The following is a 27,974-nucleotide window of genomic DNA, read 5'->3' as shown; positions in this document are numbered from 1 at the left end:
GCTAATGATGTGTTACTTCAGTAGGATTCCCCAGTAAAAATAAGCAGCAGGAAAGCCTCCAACGAGCTCCCGATGATTGATTCAACTCAGATTTGAATGTTACAGTATCCCGCGTGAAAAATATGGAGCCAATGTACACTTACAAGGCTCGTCTAAGCTATCAAAGCACTAGAAATCATACAACAATGGTCCGCTAGAAATTACACTAATCTGCGGGCAGACAAGATTATCAGACAGAAAGAGTCCAGGCCAAAAGTATTTTGATCAACTAAGAAATAGTTTGTTCTCTACAACATTTGTGGCTGATTCCTCAACTTTGACCCATCTCTGTCTCGCCTATTGTCCTTCAATCACTGCTGCTATCACATTTGTGTGCGAAATGTACAAACAAATAAGAGATCGTGTTAAACTATTTCCACCAATCAGGCACCTTTAATCTCCTGCTTCTGTGCACAGCAAGATTTGCAGCAGGAACTTTATGCTTCACCTGTCTCCATATCATGTTGACCGCATCTTCCTTTTTTGGAGGGTACTGGTATTCAAAGTGATGAGAAATTATTTTTAGCCACCTCCACATTTCAGCCCATTTTACTTTTGAAATTTTGCGGAGCTCAGAAACCATATAGTCTGGTTTTAGAGCATCTTTGACAGAAAAGAAAATTGAGAACTTGCTGTAGTCCAACTCATCCTCAAAGGGAAGCTCAACGTGGTCACTCACAATGACCGGAACACAATGGCTAACAATGGCATCAAAAAGGCGGCAAGATGATGGAGTGTCTCCAGCTGGATTTAGGCAGAACTTCGATGACCGCATTCCTTGGATAGACTGGTATAACAAATTGGGTAAATAAGTATGAGACAGAGCATGGTTTAATGTGCCTGTGCACCTCTAACCTATGAGCTCCACAATAACAACCAAAGAAAAGAACAAGCTCCAATTTAGTGCCTCTAACATATGCTATACTGTAGTTCCTTTACTTAAATTTGTACACGTTGAGCCAAAAAAAAAAAAATTGAAAATAAAGCTCTTGCGTCTTTCTTCACACCATAAATGAAATGAAAATTAGCCCATGACCAGTGACTCTCTTTACTTTTAAGTAACAAAGAACTACATGCAGGATCAACCACATCAAAGTCTGAAAAACAATCAGCAATTTGTGTGAAACAAGAGTCATAAAGATTGAAGGGCAAATAAAAGTTATTGAAGTTGTAAAATATACAGCAGAGGGCAAGAAGCATTTGTCATAACAAAAGGAATCACCCTTGAATAATTAGGCATATTGTCATAGCACTGAAATTAAAAGAAAAAAAATTAACTCTCTGTGTGTGTGTCATGGAGTTATGAGGAAACGTCTGCATTTCAAAACCTTCCAAGATGTAAGAGACAACTGTCTCTCAAAAACACCAGATACGTACAAGCAGAACACTTACAGCATTTACGCCTTCCCCAGTTGGATCACTCTTATCATAAATGACATCCTCATAGCCAGCCAAAACTTGTTCCAGTTTAGCACGGATCTTTCCCTCCTGTCACATGCATAAAAGTACATTATTCTTCTTTCCCCATGCCTCTTCTCCCGAAAAAGTACACTGAATACCCTCAACTATCAAAATGACATACATCTTTCCTAATAGTCTTTCCCCTAAAGAAAAGAAGCGTTTTACGAGATGCATAGGGATCAGGAGAGTTGTCATCCACAAAAGAATCCACTATGTGTACATAAGGAGCCACAACATCTTTCCTCAGATTAGCCAAGCTTTTGTGATAGCGGCCAAAATCAGCCACAATCAGAATTGTATCATTCAGTTGACCTCGGTGAAATCTGAAAGCATTCGGATGATGCAGTGGAATTACATGGTCCCTACCTGCAGATCTCTGCCAGTATTGGGATCTTCTTAAAATATCAATAAGGTCAGCCTGGAAGTCAGGAAATGTCAATCAAAAGCCAGCTACTAAAAAGATACAGTAGACAAGAAGTTTTGTAGTATACATAGGCAAATGCGGGTACAGCGAGAAAGCTTCCTGTACCATATGTTACAGATTAGCGATGGGCAGGGAAAAAATAATAAAAAACTTTGAGATTGGATTCTTATTCAGTATTTGCACCAAAAGCCAATAACCTATCTACCCTATTCAACATCCTTGCATATGTGAAACTAGAACGCAAACATGGTGCTTTTCTCATATGCCCTTTTCAAGTAACAAATGTTATGCAAATGAAAATATGAGAATATCTAGAAGATGTTATAAGAGGGCGGAAAACTAGAATTCCAAAAAGAATGCAGTCATTTGGCAAGATTCCTGATTGGAGCTAATCTAGGAAATTTGCAGTCTTTAAGCGTTGTTATGCTAAGGGGACTTCAGAAATTATGTTTGTGGCTTTATTGCTAGGGTGCTGAACTCCCATCCTGTTTTGCATCTTTTATGTAACAAAGACTAGTTCTAGACTTGAATTCATGGCAACCATCTGTATTGGGTAAGAAGTTCTAATTGGACACAAAGTACTCTTGCTTTCCAAGTTTGTGGATTGTATAGATATATCAGCTCCCTCAGCCACTTTATGCAATGAATATATACCACTACAAACGGACTACATCTCTTCTAGGTCTCAAGGTGCAATTCTTCTTCCCTCCCTCACTTCTTCTCTTATTTCTGCACTCTATACTTCTAACGTCCAGTTTGTTCATGCATAGCATCTATCTATTTTCTCCAACTAGCCCATCCTTCAGAGCTTTTTGACTGCATATAATGTCAACTGAAAGATTAACACCCTAAACCCTTACAGCCTTCAAATGCAGTAAGTTGGAATCTCATTAGGCTATTTTTTATGCTGAAACTGAAAAAATCATGCACAGTTACAACTACAAATTGTTACAGCTAGTGCAAAGTATTCACAGTGACTAACTAGATGCAGCAATGCACAGGGAGCGTAGCTTCCAGAAACACTATTAAATGCTTTTTGACAGAAAAATAAATCTGAAGCTGCATTATCTCAATGTCTTTGTCCCAGAATTTAAACTGTGTCATGATCAACACGCAACAATTAGGCAAAGTCAAAAAACCATGATGAACTCCGACATGAAATTGCAGAAATCATACCTTAAGCCAAAATCACATTTCAGTAGGATAACTCATGTCTGTTTAATGAGAAAAACCAAAGTCATGACAACAAATCTTCAGAACAGTGGTGATACATTATGAATTTAATGACTCCAGGATTGCAATGTACAAAACTTAGTGCAACAAGAAGATTGATTATATATATATATATATATATGTTGCTCAAGATAAAACCATTTAGAACAACCGTCTGATAATGCAAGAACGCAAAAACTGATATATCACAATTCCCGAGTTCCTATGAGACACGTAACAAGAATAAAGTCCACGAACACTAGAACGAAATTTAGAATGCACGTATAATCCTAATTGCACATATAAAAGCAAAAGAGATCATTCCCATTAGACTCAATCATTTTGACCATAATTGAGAGAAATTTTCATCAACAATTCCACATTACAATGGGATATACATCCAATTCCAAGAACAGCTCAAATTTGGTCTCCCAATCAATTATAGACAAGCATGAGAGTAGGCATACGTTTGCACAGCAGGCATTAGTCAGCAGCACTGCCAGAATTCACCGAAGCATTTCCGATTGGATCAATTGTTCAATCATCAAATCTCGAAATATTTGGCCAAATATTTAAACGGAACTTGATAATTCAAAATTAGCCGATCAGAGAGAGAGAGAAGGTAAAATCAATAACAAATTTCCAATTGACTCTCCAAATTAAACAGCCAATTCACACATACAAAAGGTAAAAAGTTCAAAAATTCAACAAATTACCTGCAATTGCTTATCTATTTCCGTCTCCGGATCAGTCATTGTATGACCATGAATATTGAAACTCAAAGAAGAAAAAAAGGGTACAAAGAAGACGTCAGCAGAGTCCGGATCCAAAACCCTAACAGCCTCCCGAGACGCGGTGGTTGCATTCTCCTCGTCACCATTGGCATTATACAACAAGGAAGCCATCATCCAATACTCCACACTATGCTGCTTTCTCAGCCCCGACCTCTCCGGCCAAGGCGGAAGATTATCCGCCGTCACGGCTGCTTTATCATCAACGTGCTTCCCTTTCTGCATCATTCCGACGTGGAACCTCCGGGGCAGCTCGTACATGTAAACACGTAGAGGCACAGATGATCCAGTGAGGCAGGGAGCAGCGGAAATTGAGCGCAGATCGAGTAGGGGTAATCTCGACTTATAATCGAATTGAATTGTGTCGGTATATATCAAAAAAGCGAAGCCGAATGCGAAAAAGATTACTAAGCAAATAACCGTTGAGCTAGTACCAAATGTTGGCTTCATTTTTTTTTTGGCTCTCCGATGGCTGTTTGCTCTCGGTACTTACATGTTTGTGTAGCAGGAAATTTTTGGGAAGACGAGAATGAGTGAGAGAGAGGGATTGGGAAATGGAAAATGGAAAGATTGAGCTTAATTTTTATACTACTACTAGACTGTCATCTGTCAAGAAAGGAATTTCTTGTGCTGTAAGTTCGATGCTCGTGACATTGGGAGTAACAGAGAAGTGGGTGTTCTGGGAGTGGAATTGGGCTTTCGGGGACCTTCCAATTAAGGCATGGCCGCTACTGGTGTTAGTCTGTCATTGGGTTCTTACTGGCGCTGCCATTGGGTGTAGTCGCTTGGCTTTGTTTGTGCAGAAAAAAGTTTGATTGGGTTTGGCTTTGACCACGAGTCAGGATATATACTTTGTTTCAAGATTTTGTTTCCACCTTTGGTGAGAAAGAAACTAAGGCGGTTTGGCAAGTGAGTCTTTTAGGTGTTTTACTATAATTTACTGTAAATTTTTTTGAAATATATGATTTAAAAACTTTGAAAATTTTTTTAAAGATACTGTTGTGAGTTATTGACTAAAGTTTTTAAAAAATTTGTAATAGATAAACTTGACAAAACACTAATCTGCCAAACAAGGCCCTAAGTCTTGTCAATAATTAAACCAACTTATGTTGGCGTAGTCCTCTGATTTTGGCTGTTATGTCTTCATTCATTCATTCTTTTTTTTTTTTTTAAATAATGCAATGGACTTCTTCAGCAACTCACAAATGTTTTGATCATTTGTTTATTTAATCATCTATTTTTTTATTTTTTATATATATAAAAAGTTCAGCACGATTGGGTATGCAATTACAAAAATGGGGAAATTTTGGTGTCTTCATTGTTTAGCCAATTCATCCGCAGTTGATCTGCCTCCCTGCGGATATTCTTTGCTTCAAAAACATTTGTTAAGGGAAACCTGACGTCAGCTGCCCGCCTACAATGAAGAATTATAAGGGCAAGTTTATGACGTAGCCAGCGCCAGTCTGAGTGTCCCCTCTTCTCTTTCCCACATCAATTCAGGAGTGTGAGAGGATCCCTTGTCTATTGAGCTCCTTTCCAGTCTGCAATTGTCTGGATAATGGAGTTTAGTGAATCCCCCCCTTAGATGGTTGATTTTCAAGCATTGTTGAAAAGTTCATGATGTAGAGATTCATTAATTGACCGATGATTTCAAAATCAGGACAGTCACCTTCAATTTCCAAAATCTGAATTCATTGCGATACTAAATTTGTTAAGTATTAAATTTGATAATATTACATTAAGCGATAAATAAATCGTTTATAACTTATTTTTTCCTAAGAAATTCAATATTATTTATCAAGATATGATCCCATTAAATTTAAATATTGAATTAAGTTATCAACTAGGACGTAAATAATTAATATTTAGAGAATGCGGTTAATTCTATATCGTCAACTTCAATTTTTCGGTTAATTGTACTAAATTAGTACTATGAATGAATTTTTAGGTAACTCCCCTCAACTCTTTATCTAGCACTTCACCTCCTATTTGTTTTGGATCTTGCTTTAACCAAAGTAACCTCGTTGCGTGGTATCCTTTGAATGTTTGCATCTGTTGTTTCTTTGTTCCTCTTCGGTTCTTTTCCTTTTACGTTTGTTTTCTTCCCCTTCCTCATCACTTGCCTAAAGTTCTTTCGCCAAAGCTCTCGCACTTCTATGTCCATCACTTTAGATGTTTACGTTCAATCGAGTTTTTCTTTTAGACTGTACCTTTTCTCGCTATTTTTTACTACATTGTCTCTCGCTCCCACAAACGAAAACACGTAATGTAAATGTCTATCGATAGCACACTTAATTCTAAAAGGTGTACACTGTATAGAGGTAACCTTGTAGATAAAAGTTATGCATTCTGAAGTTTGCGAGGTTTCCGGCATGATTATTTTCTTTCTGACTATTATAGGAAGAATTTTTTTTTAAAAAAAAAAAAAAGAAAAAGAATAACAAAAGAACTCTTATGATTGTTTAAAAGTAGTGTAAAGGAAGAAGGTGTAATTAACCTTTTCTTTTTAACTTTTTAAAATTTCTCTCATATGTACGTTTGAAAAGCATAATATCAGAAATGATTTTTTATTATTATTTAAAAAATTATTTATCCCACAAACATCACATCATCACAAAATATGTGTTTTAGTGAATCACACAAAGTTTTATTCCGGATAATTTCCAATCCAAAGGCATACACTCAATGAAGCGTCCAGGCAGCTCCAAAGGCATACATTTTTAGTTTGTCTATTTATGCCTTTTTTGGTAGACGAGATTATCTCCCATCTCTTTTTTTTTTTTTTTTGAGAATTTTGATTATCTCCCCGTGCTAAATTTTAAAAACTTCTCTGTCATTAGAAATTTGTTATCATTGCGTCTTTGCATGCAAAATGATTGTGATATCTACCTTCCTTTCAAAATGAAGTGGTAAATTATAGGTGGATCATTATAACACGGTGAAGCAAGGAAAATATGATTCACCTGTTTTTTGGGGTTTTAATCATTAATTAGCACACAAGGATTTCAACTTGCAGAGCATATCCACCCTTTCTGTATACACATAACTGCTATGCTGGGACAACTGTTTCGTATGATGGAGGTAAACATGTAAGTAGAGATGTCAAAATGGGTAATTCAAGATTGGACGAGTCATAATTGATTAATTGATACAATTAGATTAACTCATTTACACTAATTGAAATAAATGGGTATAAATAAGCACCCGTTTATATAATAAATGAGTATGGGTACATTCAATTACTCATTTATGAATTATTTAAAAATTTATATATTTTTTAAATTTATTTGCAAATTGTTTGACAAGTAATAATAGTAGTATTTTGTTGTTATTAAGTTGGTAAGAGATTCAATTTTATCTCATTAACACTTACTAAAAATTGAGTTTAAATAGGCGTAGGAGTGGATCGGGTACCCGCCCCAGTCACCAGTTGGCTGACCCGACCAGCACCTTGCGGCCCAACCGTTTTCTGACCCTTACCCGCCCTGCATATCAGCGGGTACCCAATTATAGGGTACTCACTGAGATAGGATCGGGTTAGCGGGTACCTGCCCCGCCCCCGTCCCATTTATCATTTAATTTAAACAAAATAATTTATACCAATTTAATTTTATATTTTACAAAGGTTTCCCATCAAGAAACGAGCATGTGAAGAAAATATAAGATAAAGAAAAAAAATTTAAAAGAATTCAAAATCAATAAAAGTGTGAAATAAGTAGCACAATTTTTAATATATATATTCCACATTAATTAAACTTTTTTCTATAAAATATAAAATCATAACCTCTACCAATGAATCTTATAAATAGACTATAGTCTCTCATATTTGTGATGCAATTTGTTCAATATAATTACTTATTTAGTTCTAACTTATTATTTTATAGTGTGTGTATAAAAATAAAAAATATATATGCGGGACGGATCGGGTACTTGCGGGTTTTTAATTATGTGATCATAATCCGCCCCCCGCATCTTAGCAGATACCCAACCATCTTTTGACTCGATCAAATAATAAAAATCGAATATCCTAATTTTCGGATCAGATATGACAGGTTTTCGGATTAGCGGATAATTTTGTCCATCCCTAAATTTAAATGTGTAATTATTTTTAAATAAATATAAATAGGTGAGTCGAGTCACATACTACCCACTAATTAAATGGGTTTAAAAATAATTAATTTAATGATCTGCTGGGACTTACTACAAAACACGACATGTGCTGAGACTCGTCCAACTTGATTTCCCTTTTACGTTTTGAGAAAAATGATACTACCATATGCCGTTCCACATTTATTCGAAAGATTCCACAGCTTTGGAATTCCATACTCGCGCATTGGGGCCATGCTATTCATGGTCCAACAAAAACCATTTATGCGTTCCTGGGAGTTTCCAAATGATTATACGAAGGATACAAGCTTGATTGAACCTTGAGTACTCTTATTTATGAACTCAATCCTACCCGTACGGTACAATCCAGCCTCACCAAAATCAGATTTCATCATCAAGTAGTGGGTCTGATCACATGGTCATAATTCTAATGCATTAAATATTTTGCCAATAATAGTAAGTGATGATTGATAAAAAAAAACTATTTTGGCAATAATAGTAAGTGTTGTACATTGTACGCAGACATTGAGTTAGTATATATATAAAATTGGTAAGTTTAATAATATACGAGTGCAGAATACACCATATCTCTAACTACATAAAGCGCCGAAGGGTTGAAAGGGTATTTGAGGTTAATTCTGGGATTAGGTTTATAAAAACAACAAAAGTCTGATTCAGGCTGTTGAAAAAATAAAGCGCCGAAGGGCATGCTACAGATTTTCGCCGGTTATTTTGTAATTTCGGTGTTGATTTTGTCTCTTTTGTCCGCTGGTGCAATTCTCCTTCCACGTCCTCTTTTGTCCGCTGCTTCAATTATCCTTGGACGCCGGTTATTTTGTAATTTCGGTATTGATTTTGTCCTCTTTTGTGCTGGTCTCTTCGTAATTTCCCTATCAATTTTGTACCTTGTGGTCTTTAGATGTCATCTCACTTAATTATTGTTTCTTTGGTTTTGTTTGTTCCAGTTGCTACCTTCCATTCCCTAATGCAGCACGAATTTTTAGGGCTATACAAATCTATATATATTATTGCATCCTATTTGTGTGCCTTTATCTATATATATATATAAGAGTTGCCGGCTTTTGAGGTTAATTCTGGGATTAGGTTTATAAAAACAACAAAAGTCTGATTCAGGCTGTTGAAAAAAGACAAATTGCCTCAGGGTTGAAAGGGTATTGGGTGGTAGTATCCCACTTAGCAGCAGGTCCCCCCTATAGGTACATTTGTCCCACATCGGGGTTGGGGTTGGGTTTGGGTTGGGATATAAGTCCCTGGGATTGCCTCAAGAGTTGCCGGCTTTTGAGGTTAATTCTGGGATTAGGTTTATAAAAACAACAAAAGTCTGATTCAGGCTGTTGAAAAAATAAAGCGCCGAAGGGCATGCTACAGATTTTCGCCGGTTATTTTGTAATTTCGGTGTTGATTTTGTCTCTTTTGTCCGCTGGTGCAATTCTCCTTCCACGTCCTCTTTTGTCCGCTGCTTCAATTATCCTTGGACGCCGGTTATTTTGTAATTTCGGTATTGATTTTGTCCTCTTTTGTGCTGGTCTCTTCGTAATTTCCCTATCAATTTTGTACCTTGTGGTCTTTAGATGTCATCTCACTTAATTATTGTTTCTTTGGTTTTGTTTGTTCCAGTTGCTACCTTCCATTCCCTAATGCAGCACGAATTTTTAGGGCTATACAAATCTATATATATTATTGCATCCTATTTGTGTGCCTTTATCTATATATATATATATATATATTCATTTTCTCCAAAATATATATATCAACAAAAATAATGATTTTCTGAAAAATATATATATTGACAAAAATTTTGTGCATATCTAATAAATATAAATCAATTGTGCCACTTTGTATTAGCTTCCACTAATACGACCAATTGTTTTTAAAAATATAGGATAATTTTCCTCTATTTCAAAAATGTTACTTTGATAATATTTGTTAACTACTAAATTATTAATTTAAAGCTTTTGCATTTTAAGATTGAGTAACATAACATAATGTGGTCAATAGAAAGTGATGATTAATTGTGTGCCTTTTTATATATATTTATTTTCAGCAAAATATATATATCGACAAAAATATTGATTTTCTGAAAATTATATATATATCGACAAAAATTTTGTGTGTATCTAATAAATATAAATCAATTGTGCCACTTTGTATTAGCTTGCATTATACAACTAATTGTTTTTAAAAATACAAGATAATTTCCCTCTATTTCAAAAATGTTACTTTGATAATATTTCAAAATTTAAAAATATAGCACTGAAAACCAAAATAAAAAAGACAAACTTTTCTCTAAAACTATAAAAAATATAACCAAACAACTAGAAATTTACATACAAATACTTAAAACCGAACTCCTATATATATAGCAAAAATATACATGATACAACTCAAAAAACAAATATCGCACTGACACATGAATCACAAGACAAATAGTAACACCACAAATATAACAAACAAACAAAACTAGAAAAGATAGACACGATAAAACAATATTAAACAATCTTACAAGCTCAAATAAAATATTAAATATACATATATATATACATGTGTATAAATAAATAAATAATAAAAATATAACAAACAAACAAACAAAACCCCAAAAAATATAAACAATAAAAAATTAAACCATTATATCTCCTAAAATAAAATACTAAACACACACGCATATATATATATATATATATATATATATATCCACACATATTACAAAATATATCGTATGCCTATATATATATATATATTAATACAAAATTCACTACAACTTTGAGTACCATAAAATAAGTCGCATAAACATCAAACAGTAAATATTTAAAAATTCTACTGTAAATTACAGTGATTAAACTCTATAATTTTCATGTGCAATCATTTCCATTTCTTATAAAAAAAATTTATATGCATCACCTTACTTTCAATAATATCCATTTAGTACTAACCTATTAATATAAAATCTATTAGCTCTCAAAATTAATATTATCCTTTACTTATTCAGATTCTATTAATTAAAAAAATACAGCTCTCATCTATTTCAATCACATTTATTCATAACTAAATCAATATCATCTTTACTTATAGAAAAAAAACCTACTTAATGAATAAACACATATTTTACCAAGCTATAGTTTCAAATTATTCCAAATTATTAATTTATCTCATCACACAACACCCAAACTATATCAAAATTGGCCAAAAAATATCTATTATCCATTTATTTTTCAACAAACTTCCCATTCGTTTATATCCTTTCCATAGACTTTTCTGCTGCAACAATGCACATTTACTCATCCTAGCTATCCAAATTATGAAAATATCATCATCCTAGAATACATAAACTACCAACACCCAAAGTACAATAAATTATAACACTCTCAATGCAATTCTCCACCTAATTTTCCATCCTATCAACTTTAAAAAATTAATATATATTCCATTAATTTAAATAATATTTACTTATCACTAAATTAAAATAAAAAAACAAAAATTTTTGAAACCAATATTATCCATCAAATATGTAGATCGTATTAATTTTAAAAAACACAATACAAATCACACCAATTTTACTATATCTATTTATAAATAAATCAATCCAATCTATCACTTCTCTATCCACTATTCCAACTCCAACTCTAAATCTATGTTATTAAATAAATCTTACATTAACCTAAGTACACTCTCAAATTAGGATGTATATATAAAAAAAAAACACATGCTTTTTGCTTTCCTATTCATAATCAATTTCTTGCACAAACATCTTCTTCATAAATAAACCATCAATTAGCACTCTTACACTAGATACAATAAATACCAATTTCACATCGCTCTACATTTACATATACTATCTCATATTTGCTTAATCTACCATCACTACTCTAATATTCAACAAAATAGCAACCCTCTATTTATGATTCTTTCTACTTTATTTTATATTCCTCGTCACTCAACAACCTTATAATATGGGCACCCTGCGATAGCCGCGGGTCCAATGCCTAGTCATATACAACAAGTCAACAACTGAACAATTGCACTAAAATTCTAATCATACTTGTCCCTGGTCCAATTTTTGTTAACTGTGCAGCCTTTCCGAGTGGGCTAATCGTTAAAAGAAAAAAAATGAAAAACAAAATCAGGAAAAGAAAAAGAAATATTCTCACTAGTATCGCAGCCGACCTAAACCAGTTAGGCAGTTACCACTCCCTCCCTCCCTTATTTGATTCTATTTTGAGAATTCAATTTTTTAATAAACAGTGATTTGATTGTGATATTTATATTTATTTTTTTAATTTTATCTTAAAAATTTAAATATTAAATTTAAATAGTAATATATATGTTTAAGGGAAGGGCTATATTAAAAATAAAAAATAAAAAATATTTTAACTTTTTCAATAAAATAAATATTTTGAGATATTCAAAAATAGGAAGCAGGATACTGTGGACGGAGAAGCACGCAACTTACCAAAGCAAACCAAAATCTGGAATGAATTCTATCAAGGGGGAAAAACCGGAAAAACATACCGGTAGTCTCGTATTCAACGTTGAGCCTGTATGCAAATATATATATATATATATATATATATATAAAATGCATGGAGGCTGTTGTCCTATTCAACTCTGATTCGGTCGCCTTCCCAATCACCTGAACGCTTGAGACACTTCCTGAAGGAACAAAGCCCAGCCCTTCTTCTCAAATCCGGTGTAAATGCAACTGAGATCTCTCCCTGGATTTTCTCTTATATAGCTGAAAACTTGGCAGTTTTAAGCTTGGAAAAATGCCGCTATTCAGGCCAAGCGCCCGCGACGTCGCCGGATTCAAAGTCTTGTGCTGTCTGGGAATTATGTATGGACTCATGTCTTTGTTGGTTTACTCCGTCGTTCATATGAAGTTCATCACTCCCCTCGGTATGGACGCCCCGCTGGATCGCTTCTCTGAAGCCAGAGCTGTGGAGCACGTTCGCGTCTTGTCTAAAGATATCGGCGGTCGCCAGGTCACCTATTTGCCCCTTGCCTCACCTCAATTCTCTCTCTGTATTAGCAATTTATTACTACGTACTGTACTGCTGTGTGACTCCATACACGCTATTTCTCGTGCTAGAATATGCATTTATTGCGTCTTTCCGACCATGTCTCTTATTTGAATTTTGGTTTGAAGATTTATTTATTGATTTGTATTTATTTGAGCAAAAGACCGAAGTCAGGAGCCACTCTACCGGTACAAAATCAATTCGTATGGTACACCGTACACGTGAGGATGAAATTTAACTTTTGTTGGCCCCAAGTATATGCACAGTTTCCAGAAAAATAAAACTGCGCCACTTTTTTTTTGGGTGGTTTAGAGAATGTGCTAGAAGTTTTTCAAAATTTTTTTGAAAAATAAAGGTGATTCATAGATGCACGAGTACATCTTGAAAAACTTTTGGTTTGCTTTTTGTTAACTTGCGAAATAGATGCGCAATTTTTTTTTTTTTTTTTTTTTTTTTGGCCTTATATTTGTATAGTTAGCTACATCAGGGGTACTTCAGAAAACGAATTTATGTACTTATTTCTAGGAAGGGCGTCCTGGTTTGAGACAAGCAGCTCTGTATATTAAGACACAGCTAGAAATGATTAAGGAGAGAGCTGGACCAAATGTTAGGTTTGTATCTACTGACACTATACTTCTTTTATTTGTTGATGTATTTAAGAGTAAATTTTACACTCTTAGACACCCTTTTAGGGTAGCTTGTAACTCTACTTTTTGGTTGGGAACTACTGTTTTTGCAGGATAGAGATTGAAGAAACAACAGTAGATGGTTCGTTCAATATGATTTTCTTAGGACATAGCATATCTCTGGCTTATAGAAATCACACCAATATTCTTATGAGGTAAAAAATGATCTCCTTTTGCTTCTATTTGGGCTGCTTTGATGTCAATCTAAGACCAATAGCTAGAAGTGCTAACTTCTCAAACTCCTTTTGCACAGATAATTTGTAATATTCACGTTTTGGGAGAAGTACCAGCTTACGATCTTGCATTTTGTGATGATAAATTTATTTGAACAAAGTAATTATTACTTGTTCAGGTCTTTGATTTCGTGACGTCCACTGTGATCCTTTGCATGATTACTTTTCTTGATCTTCATGATGAACTTCAGTATTTAGCAATAGCTGTTAGGTGGCTGTAGTCAATGAGTGTTGTAAAAGTTCCTCACACTCTGTCCATAAGTATGGACAAAGACAACAGTCTAGTATTTTGCTTTGTAGAACTTCAAAGTAAATATCAAAGACTTTTTTTTTTTTTTCGAAAAGTAACTCTCAAGACATTTGGATGGAACCACTTTGAGTGTAAAAGACTTGAAAAGGTTAATAAAAAAATTATTTCTTAGATGTACTCTGTTGTATTCTGCCTGTATTTAAATATTAAGTGGGGATCACTGTTCAAAAGTTTGTTAACAACTTGCCTATGACCTTAATTTCTTTGATTAAATTAATGCCTGGATACATCTTTTTAAATGCAAGAATTAAGGCACCTTAACACATTTTAATGGAGTTGCAGGATTTCTTCTATAGATTCTCGAGAAAACGACCCAGCAGTTTTGGTGAATGGCCACTTTGACACTCCACCAGGTTCTCCTGGAGCTGGTGATTGTGGTTCATGTGTTGGTGGGTTTTATATATCACAATTCTACGTTTTAAATGGGATCATCAATTATTTATATCTTACTGTGTTGTTTCTTCCTCCTCCCTAAACAGCTTCTATGCTTGAACTAGCTCGGCTATGTGTTGATTCTGCTTGGGTTCCTCTTCGACCAGTTATATTTCTATTTAATGGAGCAGAAGAGCTGTTTATGCTGGTAAGAAATGTGACATGGCTGGCTACCTGAAACAAAAAGTTGATCGGCTTTTCTTGATTGACGTTCTTGTTTGGTATGTTCTGAAGATTTACAATAGTACTTCTAGGGAAAAAGAAACAAACCACCGAAATGAAATCCTTCAGTAAACATATCATCAGAAACTCTAGCGTACCAGGACATTGCATATTGTATCTTGTTGATTAGTAGATTTACATTGACGGAAACTATCTTCCAATGATCTGTTTTATGGCTAATTCAGGGCTCACATGGTTTCATGACAACACATAGATGGCGTGATACTGTTGGGGCTTTTATAGATGTTGAAGCTTCTGGTACAGGTGGAACTGGTAAGTACCAGCTGCTATTTGTAAAAATATGCAACTTTATTGAAACTTTTTAAGTTGAATTTAACACACTTGACTATGATCAACTCTAGTTAGAGTAACATTTAGCTCAAGTAGAATCACATGTACCGATTCATCATCATCTATGAGCTGGCTTCCATTCTTATTTTTTAAGTTGAATTTGAAACTGTACTAAAAACCTCAGATATGTAGTCATCATGATGAATGATAAGCAATCCATCTGTGGACCAAAACTGTTGTAAATGTCATACTTAGTATGTAATTGAAAATTGATGGTGGAGTGATTACAGGATATAGATGAAGTGTGTGTTAAGAAGCAGAATTTTCCTAGGTGGAGTTTGGTGAATTTGCAAGAAATAAAAGAGAATTGTAGAGTTATTAAGTAATAGTAGAATATTTCTGGATCAATTTAGTTATGATCCGGTGGATTACTAATGAAAAGATAAGAAATTCACATATCAGTGGCTGCTTTGTGCAGCTTATCTGAGAGATTAAATGTTATTTGAAGTGCATTACCATATTGATATAAGCATTGCTGAATGTTCCATGTACTTATGGTGTTTGCTTTAGGATTCCTGCAAGCATCTCTATGGACTAAGACATAAAACATAGATTGCCATTGTATTTGATTCACATGTTTAGGTCACTCTTCCCCAAGAATAACTTACCAAAGCTGTTTTAACTGAGGCATTAGGTGTTTGCATATTTAGTTAGACACCATGGAGAGTTTTGTCTTTGAAATGTATGCTTATAGATGAACTAATTGATCTGTGCTTTTTTCTTCTTTTTCTTTTTCCTGGTATGCAAAATTACATGCCATATATGAGGTTCAGACCTTTAGTTTTTGCCCCCAGCATGGCACACATTTTCTTTCATAGCTGAGCCTATATTGTTAATTTCTTTAGAGCTGAACCTACACTTGAATTGCTCAATTAACAGATCTAGTATGCCAATCTGGACCTGGATCATGGCCTTCATACATTTATGCTCAAGCAGCTATTTATCCTATGGCTAATAGTGCTGCTCAGGTTTTCAATTTTACTTCTCTGTAATTTGTTGAAACTTTCCTTCTCCTGCTCTCTGGTCTGGTAAAGAATAAAGGAGTATTGTTTTAACATTTGCCTGTCTGATTCCATTCACTTAAACAGATGAGACTTTTAAAGCTTATCTAGACTCTCCATGTGGTGTTTTTTAACTTTCCCTTCTTTCTTTGGTCAATAATCTTTTTGTAGTTTCCTGCTGATATCTTTATAACTTTTTCTTTTGGGCAAATAAACCTTCAGGATGTTTTCGGTTCTATACCTGGTGATACAGATTACAGAATGTTTGCCCAAGATTATGGGGATATTCCTGGACTGGACATCATCTTTCTCTTTGGGGGTTACTTTTATCATACTTCCTCAGATACTGTGGAAAGATTACTGTATGAAGTAGATTTTGCTGGAAGTTCTCTTAGTTGATTGCCAGTATCTTTCTCTTTACCATATGCCTGATCTGGTGCATACTATTTTGGTGAAGCAGACCTGGAAGCATGCAAGCACGTGGGGATAATTTATTTAGTGTAGTTAAAGCCTTCACTAACTCCTCTATGCTACAAAATGCACGTGAAAGGGAATCTCTTAGACGTGCTGCAAATCGTGATGAACGGGCAGTTTTCTTTGACTACTTGTCATGGTTTTTGGTGCGTTATAATTCTTATTGATTTCATCTCTGTGTACTCATGTATATCATTATTTCGTACAACTTAGTTAACCCAGCAGTCATATCCATTCAATGTATTCTTTCTTTATTTTATCTTCCCTTAGTAGGTGGGTTGTTAAGAGGATAAACTCTTTCTTTGAATTGATCTCTAAAATCCTTCTCAGGTAATCTATCCAAGACAGCTGGCTGTGATGCTTCATAGTATTCCTCTTGCCATCTACCTACTTATGCCAATTTTTTTGCGATTTCCAAATAGAGTGTTTTCCTGTTCATTTATGACTCTCTTTGACTTTATCAAAGGTAATGGGAATGCAGCTGAACCTGAAGTTACTTTGTTGCAGGTGACATTGTTCTTCCATTGTGTTTAATTACTGCATTGTTCTCTGCAGGAATGCTACATCATGCTTTAGGGATTCTACTGGCCATTATTTTTCCAGTTGTTTTTGCAATCTTGAGATTGCTGTTCGCAAGACATTCAATGAACTGGTACTGGTTTAATCTTGTATTGCTACTAGAGTAGTTTTTGGTATATAGGTTTCCTTTAGCATATGATATAGCATTTTAGAACATAACTTTCATTTCCTGATGTAGGTTTTCTAATTCATACTTGGCCTTTTTGATGTTCATACCGTGTTCACTTCTTGGTCTGTTAGCACCACGATTCTTTTGGAGAAATTTTCCTCTCTCTCAAAATGTTTCAGTAGTCAAATCATCAAAAGAGGTAAACTTTTTTGTACTGAACCCTGTGATTTTTCACTCTGCTCACCTCTGTTTGTGTTGATTATTCATTTAAAGAAACTATGTTAATAAAAGAGGATTTTTTTCGTTGAATTGAGTAATTTAGATGGAAATCATTGCTGTTTTGGTACAAAATGTATGTATCTGTGGAAATTATGAACTAGTATAACTGCAGAATGTGTTACTGATTTTGTTTGGTCTATTAACTTGTGAACATCTCGCCTTTTCGTTCATGTGCATTCAACAATCATGTATTTGGTTATATTTGAATTCATCTAAAGGGGAAAAAGGAAAGCCCAATGGAAATTCATTCTACATCACATTTGAAATTTAAGACATTGGAGTTTATTGGTAGAAGGGCATTGTTGTGATATCCACTGCATCCTTTTATCCGGCTATTTTCTGATGTTACTGGGCTATCTTCAAGTCTGATCAGATTTGTTGTGCCTGAGCTTCTTGTTTGCTTTATTTCTGATTATAAAGTCACACCTATCCACCATTCATTGCTTTTTCCTTTTTTCAAGTGTACTTGTTGCAAAATATGCGGGGAGGAAAATTGTTACAAAAAGCTGGGTAATGGTCTAATATTCATGTTTTCTCTAGCTTTTGAGATTACCAGATGAGAGAGAGGCTTAGCATATGTTCTACACAGTCGCCTAGTTTTACTTTGCAGGATCCATTTTTCAATTTGAGTGCTCAGGACATAATGAGTACACTGATAATACTTTTACAGGAACTGGCAGGTGAAGCAAGGTTTTGGGGAGCATTTGGGTTGTACTCCTTTATGACGTTGGTATGCGAGACCTATATGTTGTGCTATTCTTTGGTTGTTAATTGACTTCTACAAGTTATGTTTATCGACCCTCTCTCCATCCCCCTCCCCCCCCCCCCCGCCCCCCCCCCCCCCCCCCCCAAAAAAAACTTGTTCAAAATGCTATGTAGAATACCCACTTGTGCAAAATAAACATAAAGCAAATGACTTTCTGAGTTGTATAATGAAAGTAAATGATCATATTATAAGGAATTTAATTTTCAACATTATTTTCTGAAAGCAGGGGTATCTGATTTCTGGGTTAAATGGAGGTTTCTTGACCTTTTTGTTGGCAGTCTTCATGCTTCCTGCATGGATCTCCTTCCTGCTATCTACAAGGTCCTTTGGTTTTGATTCTCTCAGGTAACAATTTTTATCTGTTTATGGTACTCTATTGATGTATGCTAACCTGAGAAAAAAATTATTTCTTTATGTCTAGGATAGAGTCCCATATGTCATAATGCTGTTTTAGATTGTTTTTGAGTTTGAACAGGATCAAATTATGATGTCAATATGAACCCAAATTTTGTGCTTGACATCTTTGAGCTCAACGTTGATTTTGATTAATTATTTTCTGCATAATGGGGCAAACAAAATTCTTCTTTCAGGTCAACTGCATGTTACGTGATTCCGTTAATTCCTTGCTTATTGTACTCAGTCTACTTTGGTGGGTTCCTTGCTGCATTTTTGATAGAGAAAATGGGAATGACAGGGTCTTTTCCACCTCCTTATGGTTAGGCTCACTTCTCTTTCTTTGTATCAAGTGGTTTTTATATGATGCTTATGTGATATTTATTTGCAATTAGTTTTCACGTTCTGAAAGCGGTATCAGTGTGAGTATGGCAAGGTTTAGTTATAAATGCCAGTGCTCCCTTGAGAGTTTCATGTTTTACCTTCAAGATACTGGGTAACTTTTCTGGTTTCCAGGATATTTCATTGCAGACATTGTAGTTGCAGCAGTTGTTGGACTTGTGACTGGTTGGTGCGTCGGACCTCTTTTGCCTGTTGTTGGCCAATGGTTAGCAAGATCATCTATCATGCAATTCTTGCTGCACGGAAGCATACTTGCTCTGGCTCTGTCATCTCAATTCTTTCCATACAGCACAGATGCTCCGAAAAGGGTGATCTTCCAGCATACTATCAGAACTGCAGGTATGAAAGACTGAAAGGTACTCGAAAGATATAGTAACATCAGTTGAATATGTGAAAATAGTTGCAGTATAAGAGTATGCATTCTAAGTGGAATCCTTATGAAAAGACCCTTTTCTCTTTTCTTTTTTATTTTTTTTTTATTTTTTTTACTTTTTGTGGATGGGGGTTGGCTGGGTAGAGCATGTACTTTGTGTCTCAATTTGCTTGCTGAACAGCTTCATTTACATGCTACTGACTGTTATAATTTGTGATTTAGCATTCTGAAATTTTTTCTAAACTTTCTGGCACGGTACTGAATGTATAAATAGGATGAATATGGTTGAACATTCTAACAGGGTTTTCAAAAATGTCATCAACAGGTGCAAGTCATATTGACGATTGCAGTTATGATTTTTCCGTGGTTGACTCAAATTCTCTTCTTTTCGTCTTTAAACATGCCCCAGAAGTGGCAAGAGAACTGCATATTAATTCAGAATTATCCTTTGATACTGCAAATTTGTCACTGCAAGAGACTTGGCTGGTAAGTACAAAAAGAAGTCTTTTATGTATCATATGTTTCCCTCCGCTGCAATATGATTTTGACTAACAGTGCATTTGCTTTCTTCTGACAAATGGGTAAATTTTATCTGATTATTGGCCTGCATGACATAGAACCATTTTCCAGCCCCTTTGTCTGCATGGCATAATTGATGGTACGAAATCATATTGTATCCTATGAATTGTAATACGACTAGGCTTCATGACTTGTTCTGCTTTAAGATGCTTCATGCTAGGTTTTTAGTGCTTGTGCCCCCAGCCTACAGAGCAGACTGGTGAATGCTAACTGGGAGCAGAGACCATCTTGTTTAATTTGTTTTAATATTCAACTGGTGTAATGGAACTGAAAGTCTGTTATTAATGGAACTGAAAGATTGTTTTCTCTATACTGATTTATCATGATTGGTGATAATGAGGATTTTGCTTTTCTGGATAGTTGGCACACAGTCTTTGAACCATAGAATCATATGCAATTCATTGGAATTTGCTTATCCTCAAAAAGAGATAAAGGAGAAGTTGTGAGCACGGTGCAAAGATACATGCACAGCAAGAGAGGACAATGTTTTGAATCTTTAGATGCAGTTCTCCTAAGAAAGGGTGAAAGGGAAAAAATAAATAAATAAATAAGATACTAGTCTAGAGGACAAAATCATACAACTTATAGGTCTGTAATGACATGGACAGTTGCTGGAATTCATGAATCGAACTCTCCACTCTTCTCTGACCATGAAATGTAACAAGTAGAAAGTATGAGCTAACCTCTAAGCTGTTAACAGTAACGTTGGGCCCCGGGCCCGGGGGGGGGGGGGTTCATGTGATTACTGAAGTTCATTTTAGCTTCTAATATTATGTTTGTCCTGCCATGGTTCTATTCAACTAACAACTTCTTATTGATGATTTGTGAATTACAATTGCTTTGAATCCATGAGTGACATTGATGATTTGTGAATTACAATTGCCAATGTTGAACAGGGCACTTTTCCAATATCTTACTTGTTTTCCGGAAGTTTGAAGTTCTCAGCAGAGAGAGATGACGTCTTGAAGCAATATAGAAACTTTCCACATCTAAAAACTTATAGGCCACAAGCTCTACTTGATGGAGGGTCCCGCAGAATTTACTTGGAATTTCACCTGGGGTAAAACACTGATATGCTGACTGAGTAATGTGACAGTTTGTTCTGTAATTTTACATTCAGTCTATCCTGTTGTTTAGTCCAATTATCCTTACCTTAGTCTGGTACTTTACGGCCCTCTTAGCATAGTATATTATTTGACATCCAAATGAGAAGAACTTGAACGGAAATGCCTAATTGATAGGTCTTCAGCATTCTGGTTTGCAGTTATCTGTTCTATATATATTATAAAACAACATTTCATGGTGTGTAAAACTGTCTGGACATATATCTGTGTATATACTTATGCTTAGCTGAATTACACTAAGAATTGTATGATATTGGCCTTCTAATAACTCAAGCTCAATAAATTTGGGAAATGAAAGATAAAGATGGGAAGTCATCTCCATGTGTGCTTTAAAATCAGGATTGCTTTTACACCATAATTGATAATACAGTCAATTCGCATAGAAGCTCCAACTTGTGACTTTTTAGTTGCTTTTAGTTGCTTTTTTTTTTTTTTCTCGAATTCTGGGAGCTGGACGCAGCAGGCACTCTTATACGTTTTCTTTTTGCCTACCTAAAAATAAAGTTAGTGCATTTGTCTTAGAACTTAGATTTATCTCCATTTTGCTTTCAGGTCCTTGAAAGAGGTATGGGTTGCGGTGCTCAACATAACAGGTCCATTATCCAGTTGGTCATTTGCTAATAGTGTACTACCAGGTGACATATATTTAATTTTTGAATTTGGATTTAGATTGTCGGATTCTGTATATTGATCCTTGTGCAAATGTTTACAGCTCCTGAAAGGGTTACTAATGGACCACCATCATACATATGTAGATTAAGTGGTGCAAGCCATGAGAACTGGACCTTTTGGTTGGAGGTAAAATTTCAACCGTTTTGCATTTCATTCTCCCATCTTTGTTGCTACTTCCCCTTTAGTGAAGGAGTCCTGGGCAGGGCTCCTGAACGAGCTAAGAGTGTGGAGTGAGTCAGTCAAGGGTATGGCTCACGAACAGGTGGGGGATGGCGCGTGCGAGGCTTCTTTGTGAAGTTTGTCTATGTTTCTTTGTCCCTTATAGTTTGCGATTAATAGAGCTAAAAGTATTAATTAGGAGGGTTACTGGACTGAGCAGCTTATGGTTATTACTGTCAGCTTGTGGAAGTACCATAGACAATGTCAGATGGATTTTGTTATCAAACCAGAAGCGATTGTACAATTTTTATTGAGACTATAATTTGAAAGGGATGGTGAGTCTACCGAAAGCACAATTAAGTTTACAGGTTAAGAAGAACTCTGTAAACCATTGAACCATCCTCCTTCAGAGCTTGAGCTGTTCATGAGCAATACATATTCAGGTGTTTGAAATTTAATTTTATCTTGCTCCTCCTCCACCTTGACCTTCAAATATCCGCTCCAAATTTACCTATACAATCGTCAAGTTGACAATTAATTGCACTTGTAACTGTCGATAACATTTGAACATGCACCATGGTATGTGAGTTAGCACGGAGCTGTGTTCATGTTATGTTTTGTCTTAATTGCAGGCAAGAAGTTCAGAATCTTTGAGGGTCGAAATTGCTGTGTTGGATCAGCATTTAACAGAGTCTGCCACCAAGTTGAAAAGCCTTTTTCCTAATTGGATAGATGTTACTGCTTTTTCAAGTTTTATGTCAAGCTATGTCTTCTAGCTTGATGATTTTCCTTCGAAAGCGGGTACCAGCTGGAATAATTACTCTGGATTGGTTTTAACAGTGAGGTGTCTTATAGGTGCAAAATGGATACTACTGTGTGTGTCATATCATTCTTTGATGCCACTATTTCCCTTCCAGTGGGTTGGCAGTTGAAACACAATAAATTTTGCCTCTACGGGCCGGATTTCAATTTCCTTTGCATTGATCGGTCAGTAGCATGCCAGCAACTAGCGACATTTTTTGTATTGATCTCACATGTATTTTCTTCTAAATCTAGGACCGAGAACAAATGTTAATGAAAATTTTAGATTTTGTAAGTTGATCGTACTGCATGTTTGCATGTAGCAATTAGAAATGATTATTACTAGAAGGATGAGAAACTACAGCTAGGACTATAGATGTTGTTTGGTTTTTCCATAAATTGACTCGGTTTTTGGGAATGTGCTCGGCGATGGGAATAATCTATTTAGACTTGTTTCTTGAGATGTTAATGGTGATCGTAGTTATTGTAATCACTTGTGAGAATGAGTTTGCACTGCAGCTCAGGGTGTAAGAAACTTCGATTTGCACATCTGTTCGAGTCTCGTAGGTGGTCCTCGGAGGAGTCGAGAAGGTGCAGAAGAGAGCAACTTCCAGTTTGTTAAAAGGTGATATACATTGTTGGCACTGGTTTCGGGATGTTTGTACTAGGGGAAGATCGTAATCTCCTCCTCCACTGTGGGGACACAGTATCCTTCCTTCCTTCCTTCGTTGCCGAGTAGAGTACTCACTTTCAGTCGACTTAGTTAACTTAATCTTTGCTGGTATGCGATGTCCTTCCTACTATTTTGCCATAAACCATTACCGCACTTCAATCAAAAGAGTTACTTGCACTGATTTGCACTTTGTCTCTTAACATTACCAATTTGGGGAGTACTTTAGTATCTTATACTATCTACTTTTCACACATTGTTTATTTCAATTATTAAAATCAAATGATTTTTGTTTATAGCCAACTATGAACGAAAAGGCTATATGGTACCCTAGCTATGGGAAAAAACTTTAGTAATTCATTTATGGGTAGTAAAATCTTTTTCTTCAAAATTAGGTAACAAAATTCATTAATTTGCAGCCAATTGAGCAGCATGCTTCAAATTGTTATAAGCCTACAATGTACTCATGTGCTGCAAGTGATTGTGTAGAATGAAAACCACCAAGGAGTTATTGCTTCCGGGGCAAATCATAATAAAACCATTAGAGCGGGGCAAATCTGTTTAATACTTTTAAGTTGGGGAGCAAAGTGATATAAAGCAAACCAAAAGGGTCAATAAGAGCAAGACTTTCCCTCTTTTCTTTCCTTCTAGCGACTAGGGGTAATCGAACGGTTAATTTTACCTGCCTCTCGTCATGATCAGAACGGTAGCACAGATGAACGGTGGGCAGAGCTATTAGATTTTCCAGTCGTCCCTGACACTTGAGCATTTCTCTCTTTTATTCTCTTCGTTCCCTTCTGCTAGTGGTATATTGTCCAAAATAGAAATAAATAAATAATAGGAAAAAAATAATTTTAAAAAAAAGCAGCAGCAGCAGCGGCTGTATCTGCACATCTCGCGATACTGCTGCCATCTTCTCATTCCCTTTGAGATCGTCGCTCGACTGTTACACTGAATCGCTTCCTTGTGATTGTCTCTCTCTCTCTCTCTCTATATTCACTTATCTAATCTCGGTCATTTTGTATGTGTTCTTTCTTTCTTTTCAACTGCGACTGTTAAATTTTTGGTACATCTTGCTTGGAAAACGAATCAGTGCCTTGCTCTTCGCGCCGTATGTTAAATCGAGGTAGAATAATTAGATAATTCTTTGCTTCTTGTGTTTGTAGGTTTTCGCGGAAGAAAGGTATTAAGGGAAGAATTTGGATATGGTGCGTTACTTTTCGAAATTGCAGGATTTCAGATTTCTATTTTTAGAATTTAAAATAGATACTGAAATTAGTATTGCTAAATTTTCCAGTCCGCGCTCTTCAATTTCCACTCTTTTCTTACGGTAGTGCTGCTGGGGATTTGTACTTGCACTTATGTAAAGATGCATTTTCCAGCTCTTCTTGAACAGAGGACTGGGTAAGTCTTCTTAGCTTCAACGATTTTATCCAATCTAAAATTGCTTATTAATGTTTATTTTGTTTGCTTAGTTTCAAATCACAAAATTTTTTAGTCAGTGAAATATTTGGTTAAAGTTTGTTTCTTTTTTGGCTGAGCCAGGCACTATTTCATGATTTCTGTACTTCATAGTTAATATCAGTGCACTTTTTTGCATTCTTTTTGAAAAGGTTCGACATCGCATTTTGACATGCGGATAGTGAATGCCTGATTACAAGTTTTGCTGTTAGGATGACAAGATATGAAATTTCTGATGCGTGATGTATGACGCGTGGACGATGGAACTCATAGAATGGTTACACAAGGAGATGTTTGAAAAGACTTTCGTTAATAAGAAATCAATACTTGGTATAGTTTCTATAATCTTTCCTTTGTTAATGGTAGAGAATATGCTTTTCTATAGGGTCGTCAAATGGATGTGCATATGTTCAATAGTTCCATGGAAAAGCTTTTGGAAAATGTAATATATAGCAGTTTTTTTTGGATAAATTCACTTATAGCAGAGTGTTCTTTCATATTCATTGGAGTGATTCTAGTTCATATGCCAAGACATAAAATTTACATATTATTTGTATTATTTGTCTTGCATACGGTGCTTCTTGTTTTCTGGAAAAAACAATGTGCCTACAAATGCATGTATCTTTGCCATCTTTGTGCTTGCATCACAGATTGTGGGAGAACTAATCAGCTTTGCTTATGAACATTTCTAAGGGACTAAGAGATTGTGGGTTCTGCCTCTGGCGGAAGTTGTCTTGTTTGAATATTTGATGGACAATATTTGTGCGTGTACAATTGAAGCCAGTGGGTTCCATGAAAGAAATTACTTTTAACAGAATGGTGCATGTATTTCACAGCATGGATACATAGATCAGTGTGTAATTGCTGTGTGTAATGTTTTGGGATTGAAAAATGTGTCGAATATCTTTACTACGTCATTTATCTTCTTCCTTTGGATCTCATGATTACAGCAATTCAGTCATGTCATCATATTCATTTAATGTTAATGAACGTACTGATGTTGTGTTACTATTCCAGGTTTCGGGGCTTCTTTTGGAAGGCTGCCAGAATAGGTGAGTGACACCATTGCAAGCATGGTATTGCTATTGGAAATAGTTGTTGGCAAATCTATGTTTCATATAATTCATGTGGTCTTGTAGTTGCTATAAACTAGAATGCCTGCTTTTATTGTGAAATGGAGTATTTGAAATACAAAGAAATCAGCTAGACAGTAATTAGAGTGGCGACAATAAATTTATGGTTACAATTTGCATAGAATAAATGCATTGCCTTGTAATTAGAGTTGCTTGGTGTTCACAAGGTTTTTAGGAATGTTACTTTTCCATCTGCTTCTCATGCTGTTCTACATTCAATCAATCAGAAATTAATAAAGTCCCCTGTGGTCCTAATTGAGCTAAATCTATTGTGGCATACAAAATTCAACATTCAGACTAGTATGGTCACTATTTCTTCTTTGCAAGCATAAAAATACATTTGACTTGGTACTTTCTCAGAATGACTCAAGTATCTTGTGGATATGTTTCTGTTTCCCCCATTGTTTGTCTCCCCTTCCATCCCACAACCCCCAGGCCGCTACATGCACAGGAAAACAGGAGAAAAAAGAGGGGGTGGGGGTGGGGTTGTGTTTAGTTAGATTCCTTCACGATTGTCTATTAGAGGTTCATTGCTGACTTATCATCTTTGCCATTAATTATCACGGTACATACTGGGTTGCCTTGAAAACTCTCAAGATGATTTTTACCACTATGCTTTGTCTTGCAGGTGAGCGCTTGAGCCCTTGGGTAGCAGTTGGATGCTTCATGATGGGAGTATCAATAATATTCTTCTGACACAGAAATGATTGCTGACTCCAAAGTGATCGTAGAGCAGTCTCACCCTTCAGAATTAGTATTCTTAAATGCTTTGTACTATTGAATTTTTGAGAAATTCTGTATTTCCTTTCGTACAGGTGTGAAGTCTTTGTTTCTCAAATTTGTTTGTTAATGTGATAGGAGTTGATTGTTTACTCGCTATATTCTGAGGCTAAAGAAAATTTTATATTCCTTCTCATGTTACCCATATTCTTGTAGTAAGTTAATTTTCATGTTTCCGACTCATAGAAAGGTTTCTTATAATGCTGTTCTTTCAAAAGACGTTTAGGATGGCTTACGAGTATTGTTTTTTTTTTTTTTTTTTTTTTTGGGAACTTGTATTATCGGGTTGAATGATTAACCATGCTTGCCGTTTGTACGCTTCAGCAGCTGAAAATCACACCCCCCAAAAATGAATTTCACTTTTGGGTTGCTTTTGGTTGAACAAATCCGGGGGGTTGAGTCGAGTGAAACCTAGTGGATTAGCTAGTGTCCGCTCGGATGCAAAAATAACCCTGCTATTGTGGTTCTCCAAAGATTCAGCAAAGTATATTTGTCTAGCACGGTTAATGCTGTTGAATTGACGTGGGTATTTTGGGGATGTTTTTTAAAAAATTTACTGTAACTTTTTTTCAAATACAGATGATTTCGTTTGGATAGGATAGGCAGTTTGTGAAAAATTCACATTGTTTTTCAAAAACTTCTGCGTTTAGATTGATCTGTATTTCATAAATAACTACACTTTCATATCGGCGGCCGGCAGTTCAACGCGAAGCAGCACTCGGAGTAGAGGCAAGCCCTCCGCAGACGCCGTTGGTGATGAGTCAGTCCACAGAGTAAGTACGAACGCTAGACCTCGAAGTTATAGAGGCAGAGACCAAAGCCTCATTCGAATTACAAACGTGAGCAGCAAAGTTTTCCTTGGGTTTGGAATCCTGTTCTCCTCGATCGCCCTCTTTTTCATTTTCCGATTGGTAAATA

General features: G+C 35.6%; 3 protein-coding genes across 11 annotated transcripts; 2 read left to right on the top strand and 1 right to left on the bottom strand.

Moving 5' to 3' along the window:
* Positions 1 to 34: 34 nt before the first annotated feature.
* Positions 35 to 4,729, bottom strand: LOC140004155 (probable arabinosyltransferase ARAD1). Of its 2 annotated transcripts, none has more exons than XM_072070969.1 (4): positions 3,853 to 4,729; positions 1,622 to 1,918; positions 1,417 to 1,527; positions 35 to 826 (listed from the first exon to the last, which is right to left on the bottom strand). In XM_072070969.1, the coding sequence occupies exons 1-4, from the start codon at positions 4,375 to 4,377 to the stop codon at positions 410 to 412; spliced, it is 1,350 nt and encodes a 449-aa protein (XP_071927070.1). In that variant the 5' UTR covers positions 4,378 to 4,729; the 3' UTR covers positions 35 to 409. The 2 variants fall into 2 exon arrangements, with proteins under 2 accessions (XP_071927070.1, XP_071927071.1); XM_072070970.1 differs by having other exon boundaries at positions 1,432 to 1,527.
* A 7,775-nt stretch (positions 4,730 to 12,504) lies between these two features.
* Positions 12,505 to 23,307, top strand: LOC140016712 (uncharacterized). 4 transcript variants are annotated; one of them, XM_072070303.1, is made up of 21 exons: positions 12,505 to 13,031; positions 13,593 to 13,678; positions 13,807 to 13,908; positions 14,579 to 14,685; positions 14,776 to 14,876; positions 15,136 to 15,223; positions 16,181 to 16,269; positions 16,525 to 16,664; positions 16,760 to 16,922; positions 17,107 to 17,242; positions 17,332 to 17,428; positions 17,534 to 17,663; positions 18,414 to 18,473; positions 18,736 to 18,854; positions 19,100 to 19,224; positions 19,419 to 19,643; positions 20,003 to 20,163; positions 21,153 to 21,316; positions 21,933 to 22,015; positions 22,093 to 22,178; positions 22,844 to 23,307. In XM_072070303.1, exons 1-21 carry the CDS (start codon positions 12,816 to 12,818, stop codon positions 22,985 to 22,987), a joined length of 2,622 nt encoding a protein of 873 aa, XP_071926404.1. In that variant the 5' UTR covers positions 12,505 to 12,815; the 3' UTR covers positions 22,988 to 23,307. The 4 variants fall into 4 exon arrangements, with proteins under 4 accessions (XP_071926404.1, XP_071926405.1, XP_071926406.1 ...); XM_072070304.1 differs by having other exon boundaries at positions 12,506 to 13,031; positions 16,763 to 16,922; XM_072070306.1 differs by lacking the exon at positions 12,505 to 13,031 and having other exon boundaries at positions 13,657 to 13,678; positions 14,593 to 14,685.
* Positions 23,308 to 23,498: 191 nt separating this feature from the next.
* On the top strand, positions 23,499 to 27,197 carry LOC113717370 (uncharacterized). Of its 5 annotated transcripts, none has more exons than XM_072070308.1 (5): positions 23,499 to 23,637; positions 24,849 to 24,890; positions 24,980 to 25,086; positions 26,161 to 26,195; positions 26,905 to 27,197. In XM_072070308.1, exons 2-5 carry the CDS (start codon positions 24,888 to 24,890, stop codon positions 26,970 to 26,972), a joined length of 213 nt encoding a protein of 70 aa, XP_071926409.1. In that variant the 5' UTR covers positions 23,499 to 23,637; positions 24,849 to 24,887; the 3' UTR covers positions 26,973 to 27,197. The 5 variants fall into 5 exon arrangements, with proteins under 5 accessions (XP_071926409.1, XP_071926410.1, XP_071926408.1 ...); XM_072070309.1 differs by lacking the exon at positions 23,499 to 23,637 and adding an exon at positions 23,705 to 23,793; XM_072070307.1 differs by lacking the exon at positions 23,499 to 23,637 and adding an exon at positions 24,411 to 24,703.
* Positions 27,198 to 27,974: the final 777 nt, after the last annotated feature.

This window comes from Coffea arabica, chromosome 11c (assembly GCF_036785885.1).
Source record: "Coffea arabica cultivar ET-39 chromosome 11c, Coffea Arabica ET-39 HiFi, whole genome shotgun sequence".
Taxonomy (NCBI): domain Eukaryota; kingdom Viridiplantae; phylum Streptophyta; class Magnoliopsida; order Gentianales; family Rubiaceae; genus Coffea; species Coffea arabica.
Note: the sequence above shows the minus strand (reverse complement) of the source record. Positions and strands in the feature narration are given on the sequence as shown.